We start from the raw sequence: 16,972 nt of genomic DNA on the forward strand, positions 1-16,972 counted from the left end.
TGTCCCCAAAGGATTAAGGACATAGTCCTTCACTGAAGATACTGAAAACGAGTTTCAAAGGAAACGGAGAGTGAGAGGGCACTAGGAAGGAAGATCCCACACTAGCGAATCCGAAACAGATGCACGCTAGCTCTAGTTGTGATCTGCGTAATTGTTATTTTCTGATTCATCGAGAAATAGATTTGGTATCCTGAACTCTCTCACGACAGATAACATAAAAATTCGCAGTGCTTAATTATGGTCCCACAGACTTAAAGATGTGTAACAAAGCATTTATGAGTTGGTATAATAAATTATTTCCCCCACTAAATATAAGTTGAAAATTTTCAAGCATATACTTTACTACATAAAGTTTTCCGAATGCCAGTGGCTAAATCAAAACTATACTATTTGGAGAATTTTCTCTCATTGTCCAACCTTCAAATTCCAAAATTTTGCTTTTATCCTTAATACAAACTGAGGGTTCTTAGGGAAGTCTTTTAGAAACTGATCCTGCTCCCAAGCTGCCCACAGCCCACCTAGGACTGGGCATAGCATGCCTTCCTTGCACTGCAGCTGATTTTAATCTCCACAGTGATGCATGGGGAGGGATGCAGCATCTAAAGGAACTGGCAGCTGAACAACAAGGAGCTTTAAAGATTAAAGTCAACACTTTCGACTGCACTGAAGACCGAATAGGAAGTTAATGCTGACCCCTGGGTCCAGGTGTAATATCCTCCATATGTTTTAGACTATAGCTATGGAAGAAGTGTAGCCCTCAGTATTATAAACAATAAAGTTCGAAGACACTATATTTGGTTCTTCTATTAGGAGATTAGAAGCACAAGTGGTATGGTATAAACAGGACACCTGTAATGAAAATTGTCCTTGAATGCAGAATGTCAAATAGAGAAATCAGTAGATATCTTAAGGTCTTAACCAAAGATAAGCTGAATAGATGTCCAATACCTGGAATCTTGGCTCAGCTGCGACTCACTGCCTAGCTCCTAAAGTTACCTCTTCACAGTGGAAACACTGGCCATATGAACTGCTGTCAAGTGTAAGGAGGAGAATATTGAGCCATGCATATGAGTAAAAGTTAGTTGAACACTGGAAGATCAAAGACCAAAAAAAAAAAAAAAAAATTCATTTTCTCGGCAAGCCCAGTAACCTTAAAAAACAGCCCAGCTTGAAAGAAGGCTGTCCTTGAATTACACATATTAAATGCAAAAGTCTTACTGGAAGCACGAAATCAAACAAGCCAAGAGCACCCCTGCCAATGAGAGAAAACTCTCCAAATACAATAGTTTTGATTTAGCCACTGCCATGTGGGAAACCTTATGTACTAAAGTATATGCTTGAAATTTTTCAACTTGTATTTAGTGGGGGAAACAATTTATTATACCAATTCATAAATGTACAACAGATGGAATGCTTCTTTTTCAGCTCTTGGCAGAGCCTTCTATTGGCTGAATAGTCTTTGGTTCTTAAAACTATGGCCATCATCATTCACACCTATTTTCTTAAATTAAACAGACCAATTCCATGATGAAATCACCTATAAATTTGGTTACCATACAATGCCTTCCCATTCTGCACCATAAATTATCTAGAATGCCACTTGCCCTAAAATAATGAAGGGGGCCAAGACTGGCTGAAAGGCATTCTACAATAAAAACCACTGGGATTCCTTAAATCAAGTTTAGAAAGCCCTCCATACTGCAGTTCATTCTGGCAGCACTTTACCGTAAACGATTCTACCAAAAGTGTGTTCTTTCATCCTGAAATATGTACTTGGGTCTTTTAAAATGTCCACTTCCTCTAAGATGTTAGCAAAACTGTAATTTAGATAGATAGATAGATAGATAGATAGATAGATAGATAGATAGATAGATAGATAGATAGATAAGCAATGAATATCAGTTTGTATTCTTTTTAAAAACGTGTCAAAAACTGTTCTGGATGTATGTGACATAAAGCAAGTGAGTTTGTTGCCCACCAGTTATTTAAAGTAAGAAATGTATCAATGGCTAAAGAAGCCAAAGGATGTCCTCTTCAAGCTGGTGAGGGGACGGGGGGGGGGGAATGGGAGCAAGCCTAGAGGAGTAACATTGGACTTTCTATCTATCATGGTAGCTGGCATTGCCCACTGTCTACTTGAAAGAAGCAAAATTGCTTCCTTAGGCTGCTTCAGAAAAGCTTCTGCTGTTAGACTCTCAGTGAAAACATCCAAAACCTTTAGGATGCTTTATGGTTAGTTTTAGGTGTCAGTTTATCTGAATCTTAAATCACATAGGAAGAGGATCTCAATGAATACTTTAATTATCTAGGTCACCTTGGTCTATAGGCATATCTGTGGCAGGTTGTCTTGATTGTTAATTAAAGTGAGAAAATCAACTCTGAATATAGGCAGCCTCATTTCATGGACTGGGCCCTGAACTGTAGGAGAGCAGAGAAGGCAAGCCAAGCTCAAAACAACAAGATAACAAAGACCAGCATATCTGATTTTCTATCTGCTCTTGACTGAACATGATGCCTTATGTTCTGGCTCTGACTTTTCAGTAACAGACTGTGACATGGCGCTATAAGCTGAGTTTCACCCTATTATTCCCCTAAATGCCTATGTCAGGGTGTTTTCCCACAGCAACAGAAATGGAAGTAGAGCTAATGAGATGATTAGCAAAGCCTAGTGATTGTAGACCCAGTGTTTTACAAGTTTAAAGAGAAGTTATTGCTCATCCACTTACTAGTCTAAGCAAATGTGTTGGGTGTGGAAAAGGTTGGGAGAGACCTCTGTACCTTAGCAATCATCCAGACAGGGAAGGACATCAGTGCCATGGTATCTAGACAGATGGGGGAAGAGTCTGAACCATGCATGGGAAATGGCTTTAAGGGTCAAGCCCACATTCTACAATAGGTAATTCTACTACTGCCTCCTGTTGGCAAGAACTCAGTCATCCTTTCATAGGTAAAAATAAAGAAGGCTGGGAAATCCATCTCTTACAGTGGGAAGAAAGAAAAGGAGATGCTTTCTGGAAAAACTGTTTTATGCTGATAAATATTACGAATACTTAATTGCTGCTAAAATCAGAGTTGTAGTTAGAGAGGTGGTCAGCAGTCAAGAGCACAGGTTGACCTTGTGAAAAAGACAGGAGTCCAAGTGTCAGCAGCTACATAGTGAATCACAGTCATCCTCAATTACAGTTCCAGGGGATCCAATGACGCCCTCTCACCTCTTTGGACACCACGAATAAATGTGGTGTACTCAACATTGTTCTGGCAAACCACTCACACACACAAAAAAATTTTTTTGTTCAAACTGGTTTGTATAGCTACCACTTGCTAGAAAAAGCTACTGCTTGTTTCTTTACAATCTAAAAATAACAACACTTTTAGTTGTAAAGTCTCCGTTTCCATTTTTCTCTTCTTGCTTCTCTCTCTTATGTGGAATCTATGTTGTTAATCATCTGCTAGTGACCTGGCTGGATGGCTGGTAAGGGAGGGGCTTTTCCTTGTGGTGTGAACTCACACTCAAGAAGAAATGCAATTAGCAATAAAACATGACACATAAACAGTAGTTAATTTTTAAATGGAACATGAGCTTAAATGCCAATAAATGTTTTTTATTACTTCACTCATAAAAGCACAGTTCTCCAAGCAGCTTCAACTAGAAGAAATATGACCAAAATTTAGAGTGGCATCATCAGTCTCTAAGAGATCCACCCTTACTTTTAAGCAATTATACAAAGACAGTTTTTATTCAATAACATTAAGAAACAGTTGGTGAAGAAGGAAGCACTGGAGAAAGGGCCATGAGAATGAGTGAGTGACCGACTCATTAGTTGCCATGGAGATGCTCATGAAAACTCTAGCAAATTTCTCTGACATTGCCATTCCTCGGTCATTTTATTCCTGTAACAAAAGAAAAAGCTTCCAGTTATGGAGTGTGTAAATATCGCAGAGATCGATATAAGCCCCTTCCCCTGATATAAAGTATATATATTATGAATACTATATTATAAATGTATTTTACAATATTTTAAATAATACTATATTATAAATAAAGTATACATATAAATACATTTTTAATTGTGAAAGATTATTTCAAGAAGTGTTTTTTCTTCAGTATCTGTATTAAAAGGGAGGAGATTACTTTCTTCAACTAGTACAAATTATGAACAAAAGTTAAAAAGAAACGCCATTGGCAAATGTGGAGTAGGACAACAGGGATCAGCTCTTACCACTGACCAGGACAGCTTCCGGTCTCTGTGACAAAGTGCTTGAGATAAGCATCCTCTAGGATTCATTTTGCCACATGGTGTCAGAAACTTTCTGGTCACTTGGGCCAGTCGTTTTCAGTCTGTGACAAAGCAGAAGAATGTCGCAGTCGGATGCAGGTAATAGAACACTCTGCTTTTAGTTTGGTGGCCAAGAAGCAAAGAGAGACAGTAAGGAGACCAGGTCCCAATAACCCACGCCCACTTCCTCCCCACTAGGCTCTGCCTCCTAACTTCTTACCCCCTCTCAATAGCACCACCGTCTGGAGGCCAAAGCCTTATTAACATATAGGTTTTGGAAGCCATTGAAAGTCTGAACTCATACCAAGTATTCACTCCATGGTCCCAGCACTCTTGATTTCTTTCTCAAAGACAGGGTCAGAAGCAGTGATCATAGAGGTTGTGCTGGACAGAGCACAGCTACAGGCCACAGGCAGGGCCTGTCACCCTTGGCTGGCTAAGGTAGTAAAACCACTCTAGACACCAGGAGTGGCTTGGTGATAGGCAAGCGTGGCTCAGCACTGTGCTTTGTACAGACGGAGGCGACAGAAAAGTACCTTGGTTGAGATCTGCTTGTAGATGTCCTCATTTGTCCCAAGGAAATTTAAGAAAAGTTAAATAAGTAGGACCAAGGAAATAGCACAGTTGGTAAAGTGATCGCCATGTAAGCATGCACACTTGAGTTCAACCCAATCCTCAGAATCCACATTCAACAACCAGGTGAGACGATATGTGCTTGTAGCCCTAGCCCTGGGGAGATGGAAATAGGTATATTGCATCCCTCTGGCTCAATGCTAGGCTAACCTATCAGCAAGCCCGGGGCTCCTAAAGGACCTGTCTCAACAAGCAAGGTAGAAGGTGCCTGAAGAAACACACCTGAGGAGGACCCTGGCCTCCACATGCCTGTGTACCCTTTTTCATGTATACCTACCTTCACACACACACATACAAATAAAGTAAGATTAGATAGCTCAGTGCTACTGTATACTCGCTGCTCTTTCAGAGCACCTGGGTTCAATTCACAGCACGACTCCACAGTCATTACTATGATCATCATCATGTTGCAGACTCAGTCTAACTGTGATATCTTAGATGAGTTTGGGTTGGAAAAGGAGGGGGAAACTCTGCTTGCCAACGGGGATGCCCATTAGAGGATGGGCTCTAAACCTGTGAGTTACAACCCTCTTGGAAAAGCTCTGTCTCCAAAAATATTTATAGTACGGTTTGTAACAGTAGCAAAGTTACAGTTATGAAGTAGCAGTGAGAGTAATTTATGGTTGGGGGTCAGCACAACACAGCATTAGGCAGAGCTGTTTAGGCAGAGCAGATGAAATACAGAGACAAGAGGTGAGGTGAAGAAGAGAAATTCTTCTCCCTGTGTGGAAGAGTCCTAGAGATTAGAGGTTGAAAACTGGGCTGTCTTTCTCAATGCTAGGTTGGCTGCACCAGAGAAAACTTAGGACAGGGAAGCCTGAATGAGTAATTTTATTCGGACTAGACTTTGTTCCCAAGAGAAACAGAGAGTAGAAATGATAAAAAATTAGTAAGCCAGCTCGACCCGTTGGAAAATCACCAGATAAACCCTGGGATTTCTGGAGTTTTGCACTTAGCCGCTCTGCTGCTATGGAAACGGGGAAGCGGTTGACTTGAGGGTCCGGAACCGGTTTGGGGGAAGGGAGCGAGAACCGTTCAGGAACTGGGCGTGGTCTCGGTTACCAAGGCCTCAGAGACGCTCAGGCCTGGCCTCAGCCCAGTTTTGAGGCCAATGAACCTCCCATCCTTCGCATGGCACCCAAGAAGGAGAAACCTACTGGGAGCGCAAACTATAAGATTTGGGAACCCTCCCTCATAGCTGCACACTTGAATCAGGTGAGCCCCGCCTCCCAAGTCCCTTTAGTCCAGGGAGCCTGGAGCACTCTCTGCTCAGCACTGCTCTCCCGATCCGGATCTGCCAGGTGCTTGACAAAGGAGTGAGCTACAGGGATGGAGCTACAACTCAGTGGTGGGACCTAGGGAAGACCCTGGGTTCAATTTGCAGAACCAGAAGCAAAAACAAGACAGGAAGGGAATCTCAGCCCTGCCATTTCAAAATGGGGTGGTAGATCTGTGTGCAGAGAACGGGGATGTCATTATGACTCCTCAGCCCCCTTTCAGAGCAGGCAGGCTTCAAGCAGTGCCCCCTTTGTACTGGGACTGTTATCCCTGTGAATTGTTTCCTTCCTGTTTGACCCGTTGATCATTCGTGGCCCCGCCCACAGCAATATTTTAATTAATGCTGGATGTAAACAGCCAAGATCCAGAACGACAATCTGTAAAAATAGAAAGAGACCTGGAAGAAAATGTTCTTATGTGATGGCTTGCCCTGTTTTGCTCTCTTGTTTTGCTCTGTTTTGCTCTAAATAACCGATTTCATTTTAATGTTCGTTCCGGGCAGGAACTAGGAGCAGAAACCGCCGCAGGAATTCAGAATTCCCACGGGGGTTTCTGCTCCCTAGCTCTGGCTCATGCTCAGCTAGCTTTTTTATACACCACCCGGCCACCTAAGATAATGCCTCATACAATGGGCTGAGCACTCCTCCATCTAGACTCTCTCACGCAGGCTTGACCATAGGCCCCTCTGATATTCACAGTCCCTCCTTTGAGACCCCAGAGTCAGATGACTAGAGGCTGTGTCAAGTTGACAGCTAAACAAATTAGAACACACTCCATACCTTTGCATCCAGTGTTTTCACTTGGGCATGAAGAGAAGGCTCAGGGGTTAAGAGTGCTTGCTGCTCTTGCAGAGGACCAAGGTTTCATTCCCAGAATCCACATGGTAGCTCACAACTGTCTGTTACTCCAGTTCCAGTGGTTGCTACACTCTACTCTGGCCTCTGTGAGCACTGGACATGTATACAGTACGCATACATTTGTGCAGGCAAAACACACATAAAATACATATATACAAAATATTCATATGAAATACATATACAGAAAACAAAGCAGGGCAATTGCCTAAAAACATTTAATTCTAGGTCACTCTCTGTTTTTACAGATTGTCACCCTGGGTCCTACCTGTTTACATCCAGCACTTATTAAAATATTACTGTGGGCAGGGTCACAGGTGACTTGGTACTATAGCAGTCAAACAGGAACAGGAGCTGGAGAGATGGCTCAGAGGTTAAGATTACTGCTGCTCCCCCAAAGGACCTGGGTTCGGTTCCTAGCACCCACATGGTGGGTCGCAGCCATCCATAATTCAAGTTCCAAGGAATCTGATGTCCTCTTCATGTTATCCTGAGACACCTGGCATGCACACGGTACACAGATCTACGTGCAGGCAAAATAACCATAAAAATAGTAAGTAGGAAATCATTGTGGGGGCCTGGGGTGAGGAAGGTCAGCATTGGTGATGCCCGTCTCTTTAGCAGCCTGGGGTCATGCCAGTTCCCACACTGGACCTGCACAGGGAAATGAGAGATGTGTTGGAATGTGGGACCAGCCCCTCAGGAGCTACGTGCCTGCCTTGTGACTTCTTTGGGCAATCTGAAGACCTTATGCATTGGTATAGTGCTATCTTCTATTCGGCTATTTAAAAGGTGTAGATCAGAGAAAATATCCACTCATTGCATATTGCCACAAATGCACACAGCAATCTGTGACTCAAACCAGAGGGCCCACTCACCTCCACCTTCAGTGAGAAACCCAGGGGCTTCTGACACCAACAGGTAAAAATTCATATCTAGACTCTTAACGCTTCTAAGTCCAAGTAGAGATCTGGGGAGAGAAGGGTCATTTGCAGACATTCCAGCCTGCCATTGGGACCCTCTTGTAAACGTGGAGAATGGACTTGGTTTTGTTTTTATGTATATATATATTTTATATATGGATACATGGTTCACTAGAGAGTTTGTAGTTAAGGAAAGTAAAATGGACCTTGTGCTGCCCTCTGGGGAAATGCTGCCTATTTATCCTTATTTTCCAATGTAATTGTTTCTTTCTCTATGGAAAGTAATTCTATCTGAGATGAAAATTAGTCCCGGTGAGTCGCGTGAAAATAGCCTGACCCTCCTGTTGCCGCTGTGGCTTCATGCATCGTTACTGTGCCTCTTCTGCAGGGTTTGAATAACTCGAGGAATGAAGGCTGTCAACTCCATACTCCCCAGCTACATTCTCAAATTCTCAGAGATGTTTGTCAAATCACCCTGCAAAAGTACCCTCTCTTTTGCAAGTCAGATCTAGCCAAAATAATTTTTTTTAAAAAAAATTTTGGAGACGATGCTGGTCACATTGGGCCTGGAGCGAGCATTTCTGCTGGAATTCTACACTGCTGAACCACAGGCTTGGTAGGGACACTGACTCTGAGTTTGTTAGCCTGCTGCTGCAAGCACAAAGCTGTAATTTTCCTAGTTGAACGAAAACCCCAGGCACCATTTTTTCTTACAGTTTAAAACCATGAAGTAATATTCAACCTTCTTAATCCTGTTCAAATAATATAGGCTCAATAAATCTTCTATACTGGTAGATATAATTGCAAGTCAAAGTAATATGTCGCTTTAGCTCTGAAGGGAATGAACTCAGTTTTCAGTTTGTTGGAATGCGTGCTTTCTTATTGTTGGAAGAAAATAAATATCTTCTACGGACTTCCATATTTTGTTAGCTTGGTTTTGTGCCTGTAAAAGAGAAAATTCCATCAGTTAATGCCTAAATGCATTCTCCAACCATGAGAATAACCAACTCTGACTTTGGCCAAAGGTGACTACGCTTGTGTAAAGTCTTTGTTGACTGGGTTTGGTGAGGAGCTTTACATGTGGTATGTCTGAGAATATGGTAGTGTTTTAATTCATGAAGAGTTTGCTATTCTTTTACAGGTATATGTGTTTGAGTGCAACTGTGCTAATAATGTGTGTAATGAGGTGGGGTATGGAAGACAATGTAATTAATTCTGTAATTCTCTGGTATTACAGAAGATAGTTTTGAAATTACCTTATTGAAGAATTCAAATCAGTAGTAGTTCTGTTCTTACTCTGAGAGCAGCCTGTACTGGAATTTAGCAGAAACATCAAGTTCCCAGTTTGACTCTGGTGAATTAACCTCATTTCTATATTATATCTACACAAATCAATTAATAGATAAATTGATTAATTAATTAGTTGATTGGTTAATTGATTGACTGGGGAGCTGGCCTTTTGAGCTGGAATTCTTGCCAACTTCCCAGTACATTTTAGTTGTTCCTAAAACATAAATGGTGACAAGTTATAGAAGGCACTATTCTTATCATCTTATAAAAGACAAGGAGTTATCAGGTACTCAGTGACTAGAGAGATCAGAGGGTCAGAAGACCACTGGAAAACTGGAAACTGGATAATGTTAGAGATGTAAGGTAAAGGGGCAGTTAGTTAGAGTGAGAAGACCAACATCAACTGGAATGCTTGAACAGAGAGAGAGAGAGAGAGAGAGAGAGAGACAGAGAGACAGAGAGACAGAGAGACAGAGAGAGAGAGACAGAGACAGAGAGACAGAGAGAGAAAGACAGAGAGAGAGAGACAGAGACAGAGACAGAGACAGAGACAGAGACAGAGACAGAGAGTAAGCAACCAAGGCCACTTTTGGGTATACATTGCTCCTGAATTAATTCTGCAAACCCAACTATCAATGACAATTTTTGCTGTCCATCTGCCAAGATACTTACTAACACATATAAAACATGACACCTTAAATCTGAAAAGAAAGAAGGTAGATGCATTGGCAGTAAGATTCTACAAGTAACAACAGAGGTCTGTGTATGACATTGACACAAGTATGATCTACCACGGCTTTGGCAGCCCAAAGATGCTTTGCGGTACACATTCCCTCTTTACCCAAAGCTGCATTTCCTATGATTTCAGCTATCCTCAGCCACCTGTGCCCTGAAAGCATTAAATTAAACAGACACTTGTAACTGTTAAACTACACAGCTTTCTGAGAGGCACCATCCAATCTCGTACAGTACCCCCTCCACCCCACCTATGTATGACATGAGCCATCCTTTTGTCCAGTGTGTCTGAAGTGCATATCCAGTTTGCACACTGGTCTCTTCAGAGCCATTTGGTGTATCAAATAGACTGTTGCATAGCACACTTCTTGTTCAGTGCACAAGGGTTCAAATTTCACCATCATTGCACTCAGCCCTGGCCTCACGGTGTATGGGTAGTTATGATGGTGATTGGGGTGTGCCAAAAGGAGTCGAGAAGTACTTCCTTTAAGTGAAAAGGAAAATATTATTGATCGAATAAGGAAAGAAAAGAGGTAGGTTCTGAAACTGACTGCTATGAGAATGGGTATTCTCTCAGTCAATTTTTGGGAAAAGGGAAAAGAAAGACGATTACTGTCAAGACTGAAAATTTTTCATCACCATGGTAAATGCTTAGCTGAGATGGGAAAGATAGTACGTTGTGTTTTACTGCGTCACGCCACAGGCGCCTTGTCTGCGTGGGCAGAAAACACCTTGGACTGGGTTCGTACTGAAGAGCTAAACTTCCTAAAATAGGGATGAGCTGCAAGAAAGAACATTATTTATTAATTACACATGGGAGAACCCAACCCTCTCCCGCATGTCCCATTGTCTCTGCTGTGTGTCTCTCTCAATGTCACATTGTCTCAATCTGTTTCAATGGCGCGCGGTCTGATCCTCAGCGGAGCTGTGTCCAGAAGGCGGGTCCAATGAGAGGGCGGTGACATCAGTGGTTGGTCCAGGCAACGAGTGGGCGTTGACAGTGGGCGGTGATGAGAACGCTGTGTTCTGGGACGTCCGGGGAGCAACTCTTAGTGTGTCTGCAAGGGGCGCAATATCATGCTTAGAGGGAGAGTTTTTAGTGGAGGCCCCAACAGTACGTTATGGGTTCAACACTATCCACAGTGTCAGGCAGCTATTAGAGTCTTAGAGTATATATCCACATAACAGAGACTATCCTATAAATTAAAATATTTCTATACAGCTGTCAAGGCAGAGGCCATTGGCCACTATGATGGGAAAAAGATATTAACATGTCTATTTTCTGTTATTGAAACACTTTTGACTAGCTAATAATTTACAAAGAACAGTTTTCTTTCCTATATATGTTAAAAACCAACCATCAAATGGTAAAACATGGTGGCAGCCATGTTATGGCTGTGCCATAATATGGTGGAGGGTGGCCCATATGGAAGTATTTGAAAGAAATGAATAGGACTGAACTGCTTCTACCAAAGGCTACCCCATAGCAATTAAGCTACTCCTGGGGAGGGTAATGAATGAAGGTGATGTCAACATGTCCTGATTGTCTTTTTAATTTTACATTTTTCATGTGTTTGCATAATATTTTCATTGTGAGCTTTTGGCATATGGAGGGGATTCAGACCATAATACCAACCTCTGGAAGCTGCCATTCCTCCTTCTGTCTGAAATTGAATTTTAAATGTGTTTTATATAGGTACAATCATACAGCATGTGTCTGTATAACTGGCTTGTTTTGCTTAGCATAGCATCTTTGATGGTTTTTGTATTGTGGGTTAGAATTCCTTTACTTTAGGATCCATACCACGGTCACAGTGCTCCATACCCAAATACCTCTTGGAAATAACTGGTCTCCCAGGAGTGCCAACACACCTGTAAGCACAGGTAAGACCACCACTTCTGTTTGAATTCCTGGCCCAAGAGGATCCTCCCAGAGCCATCAGGACACAGGAACCAAGGAACAACCCGGGACAGGATCCTTCTGGCTTCCATCTGCACTCCGAAGCTGAACCTGTACCACAGCTCTTCATACCCAAATTCCTCCAGGAGAGAACTGGTCTCCCAGGAGTACTGACACACAAGTTTGCAGGAGGGAAGAGCCACAGTCAGAGATAATAAGGCCAGCTAACACCAGAGATAACCAGATGTCTAGAGGCAAGGGCAAGAACATAAGCAACAGAAGCCAAGGCTACTTGGCCCAGAACCCAGTTCTCTCACCACGGCAAGCCCTGGATACACCAACACACTCTGATTTAAAAATCACATCTCATGATGATAAGAGAGGACTTTAAGAAGGTCGTAAATAACTCCCTTAAAGAAATGCGGATGCATACCACACTTCATTGAACCACCTATCCATTGGTGAACCCTGGGTGGTATCCCTCCATGATTAGTGTGGATGCTGCTGTTGGTTATGTAAGTGTGCAAATAGATGCTCCAGTGTAGGGGAATCGAATCGAGGGCGGGGAGGTGGATTTGGGTGGGTGGGTGGAGGAACACCCTCATAGAAGCAGGGGGAGGGAGGATGGGATAGGGGGTTTCTGGGAGTGGGGAAACTGAGAAAGGGGATAACATTTGAAATGTAAATAAAGAAAATATCCAAGAAAAAAGAAAAAAGTGCCCTAGGGTACCTGCTTTGAGTTCTGAGAATCTGTGGGTTAGCTGGATCATCTGGCAGATACATATGTGTTTTGTTGTTGGTTTGGTTTTGTTGTTATTGTTGTTTTTGCTTTTATTTTGTTATGGTTGTTATTACTTAAAGAGCCCCCACAATGGCTAAAGTTTACAATCCCACCAGATATGTACAAAAGATTCAAGTTCTCCACATCACCACCAATATTTGTACTGTTCTGCAGTCTGTTGCTGTTGTTGTTTGAGGTGGGTGGATTTTTCTTTGATATTTATGAAAATCATCCGAACTAGTGTGAGGTGATGTGTTCCTTGTGTTTTTAGTTACATTTCTCTAATGATTAACAATGCATCTTTTAAAGTCCTTCTCAGTCATCCATATATCTTTTGTCAATTTGTAAACTGAGCTGTTTGGTGATGTATTATCACATTACAAAAGATTTTTAACTCTTCTAGATAGAAGCCTCCTGGCTGACATTTTGAATGAATGTGTTTTCCTACCCCCAAGGTAATATATCAAGACAACAGACGAGAAAGCCCCAGTGTCTCTCTTCCACACAGAAACATTAAACAACAACAATGAGGTTGGGGGAGGCAAATGTTTAAAATCAAAATAACCCTGGAGAAAGTATAGACAGTGAAACCAGTCAATGATTGACGGTGATAAAGAGGGCAAGCAAGGTGCTTCCCCGCTGTTTTAGTCGCGTGTGCGGCATAGGGTGGTATGGCTACTGCATGGTTGGGACCTTCCCTCCTGGTTAGTGCTCTGGGCTTCTCAGACTCCATATTTTGTAATAGTTAGCATTCAGGCCTGCAGATTCTTTACCCTGCCTGCCCAGGGCTGCAGGCAAGTTGCTCTAGCAGAGCTTCTAGTTCAGTCACTGTGGTTTTCAGTGTCGAGGCTTCTGTTGTTCCTTTCTAGACCTCCTTTGGTGCTCTCAGCATATTCAGACAGTTGTTTAGAAACGTCTAATAAATGTGATGCATACATTTCTTCATGGAGATGTGTTATTTTAATAAACCACCTTTTTTTCTGTTTCTCTGTGTGTCTTACAATTAGTCAAAAACTGGACACTTGGAAACACACAACCATTCTAGGGTTTGTAGATGGACATGGAAGATTTTAGTGTATTAGGACATATCCCAACCTTTGTGACAATGGGAGATTACATATCGGAGTCTTCTCTGTTTATTCTGGCCTCCCTGCTAGCTGGGTTTAAGTTTGTAAGTTTTCTGTCTTCCCCAAATATCCCACTGGGGCAATTGATGTCCTATTGCCTTCTTTCTTCTTCCCATTATCCCTTTCCCCAGTGATCTAGGCTCTTACTGCCCTTGAAGCTTTCATGTGTTCAAATCACATCAGCCTCCCTCAACTTTACCAGACTGGCTACACTGTTCTCTCTGGATAAACTCTGGATCATAGCAGATAGAATCAGCTCCTACAACCTACAGAGAGATTCAAGTAGAGTTAAGTTCTCCTCTGCTCTGCTGGCCCACAGGAAGGAACAGGGACTGACAATCCTGACAGTGCCACTGCTGGTCATTCCACCAATGCAGCAAAGGAGAATAAAAGCACTGTGAACCATCTCGCTCACCACGGCTCTATAGGTCGCTGTGGACTTTTGACTTTGGTGACTCGCCCTTCCTGAGGGTTATTTGGATTTGGAGCATTTACTTTCTGTTGTGGTGGTGGTGGTTCCTTCCAATGTTTGGCTTTTGTGTGTGGAAAAGAGGTACTGGGACTTCCTACTCTGATATCTTGATAATTTCACTTTGATTCAAGATATTTTTTAGCAAAGCTCCATTTTTTTTTTCCATTTCCTTCTTGCCTAGCCTATAACAGGTGACATTGGGAGAAGAGAAATAAATAGCAGCTTTATTCATGACAATTTATGAGACAATTTTTTCTTCAAATGGAACAAGTATCCCTTATTGGAGCTTGCGGGCTATAGCAAGTGCTATAAGCTCTGAACGGGGCCCATGGCTTCAGGCTGCCTAGGACGTATGTTTCTATTGGAATTTTGTACTAGAGTCAGAAATTTTGTATCAATACAAAGAAAAGGGGGGAGGGTTATTAGCAAACTGGGAAGAAAACTCCTTTTGTTAACATATTATATACTTTTCTCCCTAAGATATTCATCAGAATACCGGAATTCTCTGGAGATTTGAGCTGCTTGGTATATCTCACAGGTAGAATTTGGTTCAGAATTTTGTGAATTACAATCATTGGATTCTTTTATATTTTGATATTATCTGGAGTAGTATATCTTTTCATTTGTCACTAGTTTAAATCATCATTTTTATCTATAATCAAAGGCAGACATAACCTACACAACTGCCTGTTGACAGGAGAGTCATGTCGCTCTTTTACTGTGACCAAACGACCAAACACTAAAACACAGGGAAAGGTTGTAGACCAGTACAACCCTTTACCTACAAAGGGCCTGCTCCCAGAACCATTAATTTCCCCGTGGAATGATTTCAGGCCCAAAGTGTCCCAATTAAAAGACCAGGCCCTCTTACCACCATTTATCTACTGATGGTCCCCACTATTCTACTTAGTAAGCCTTTAATTTTTCTTTAATATAAATATTTAAAAATATTTAGAAGCACCTGACCTATTGATGTCCTTCCTAAGACACAAAAGCCTTGCTTCTAGTTTCTATATTTTCATTCTTGGTGCATGCTCACTCTCTTTAATTTCGCATAAGTGAGATTCTTTGCACAATATTGTTCTAGAGATCACCTCCTTCCCCATTCCCTGCAGAATAACAGGATGCATGAGCTGTCCTTGGGTCCATACTCCTCCTTAGTAGAGGTAACTCAAAACTGTAATAAGAGGGAAGTTGTAGATAGGCCTTGTAATTGAAAAGCAAACTTGTACATTTGGTCTCTCTCTTACATCAATCTCTACAGCATTACTATGAGATGGAGGTTGGTTATAGAATGGCTGCTGGAGTCTATGTCCTTAGTACTCAAACTTGAGATCGAAGTGTTTCTTAAAGCAAAGAAACAAATGTAAAAGGCACAATTTGTCTGAATCATCAGTCTTCCTCCCTGGCAACCCTTGTCCCCTGGCTCCCAGAACTTTCTATTTAGATGAAGCTCTTGGCTTCTTCCTGGGGACAATGCGTGCGTATGTACCTTGGGATTTCTGTCTGTGAGATACATATTTTTTATTAGGAAAGCTGTTTCTTCTTGTCAAAAGAGTGTAAGAAGATAGTCCTTTCCCTACTGGGAAGAATATAATGCTCTCTGGTTGCACAGCTCAAACTGGGTCCCAAAGGACTGGGGCCTCTCTCCTTCAACACTGTCATTCTAACAATAACCCAACATCTTTTGGTATCACTAGTCTTGTTAAGTACTCAGAGACCCATGGTCAGTCTCCAAGTGCTCCTTGCTGACATTCTCCTCCTTCCAGTGCGTCTCCTCCATTCTCATGCCTTCATTATAGCCCAACCCTATGCCTTCAGATCCCTGAATTGTTAAAAGAGCCCCAATCCCAAGTCAACATAGGACCACCTAGTTCCATTCATCATGACCCATTTTTTGTTTTGTTTTGTTTTGTTTTTTTAATTTTTTTCTTAGATATTTTCTTCATTTACATTTCAAATGCTATCCTGAAATTCCCCTATACCTTCCCCCTGTCCTGCTCTGCTACCCACCCACTCCTACTTCTTGGCCCTGGCGTTCCCCTCTATGGGGCATATAAAGTTTGCAAGACCAACGGGCCTCTCTTCCCAATGATGGCCTACTAAGCCATCTTCTGCTACATATGCAGCGAGAGACACGAGCTCTGGGAGTACTGGCTAGTTCATATTGTTGTTCCACCTATAGGGTTGCAGACCCCTTTAGCTCCTTGGGTACTTTCTCTAGCTTTCCCAATTGGAGGCCCTGTGTTCCATCCAATAGATGACTGTGAGCATCCACTTCTGTATTTGCCAGACACTGGCCTAGCCTCAGATGAGACAGCTATATCTGGGTCCTTTCAGCAAAACCTTACTGGCATATGCAATAGTGTTTGGGTTTGGTGGCTGATTATGGGATGGATCCCCGGGTGGGGAAGTCTCTGGATGGTTCATCCTTTACTCTTAGCTCCAAACTTTGTCTCTGTAACTCCTTCCATGTGTATTTTGTTCCCTATTCAAAGGAGGAATGAAGTATCCACACATTGGTCTTTCTCCTTCTTGGTTTTCTTGTGTTTTGCAAATTGTATCTTGGGTATTCTAAGTGGGCTAATATCCACAAGTGAGTGCATATCTAGTGACTTCTTTTGTGATTGGGTTACTTCACTAAGGATGATATCCTCCAGATACATCCATTTACCCAAGAATTTCATAAATTCATTGTTTTT

The 16,972-nt window shown here is 42.1% G+C and overlaps 1 protein-coding gene across 1 annotated transcript in view; it reads left to right on the forward strand.

The window, feature by feature from the left end:
* Positions 1 to 6,041: 6,041 nt before the first annotated feature.
* The window catches only part of Spag17 (sperm associated antigen 17), a 237,961-nt gene continuing 227,030 nt past the window's right edge, over positions 6,042 to 16,972 (forward strand). Inside the window, exon 1 of the mRNA XM_021195509.1 lies at positions 6,042 to 6,125. Within this exon, the coding sequence (XP_021051168.1) occupies positions 6,042 to 6,125 (84 nt within the window). The remainder of the gene's footprint in view (positions 6,126 to 16,972) is intronic.

Source organism: Mus pahari, chromosome 4 (assembly GCF_900095145.1).
Source record: "Mus pahari chromosome 4, PAHARI_EIJ_v1.1, whole genome shotgun sequence".
NCBI lineage: Eukaryota > Metazoa > Chordata > Mammalia > Rodentia > Muridae > Mus > Mus pahari.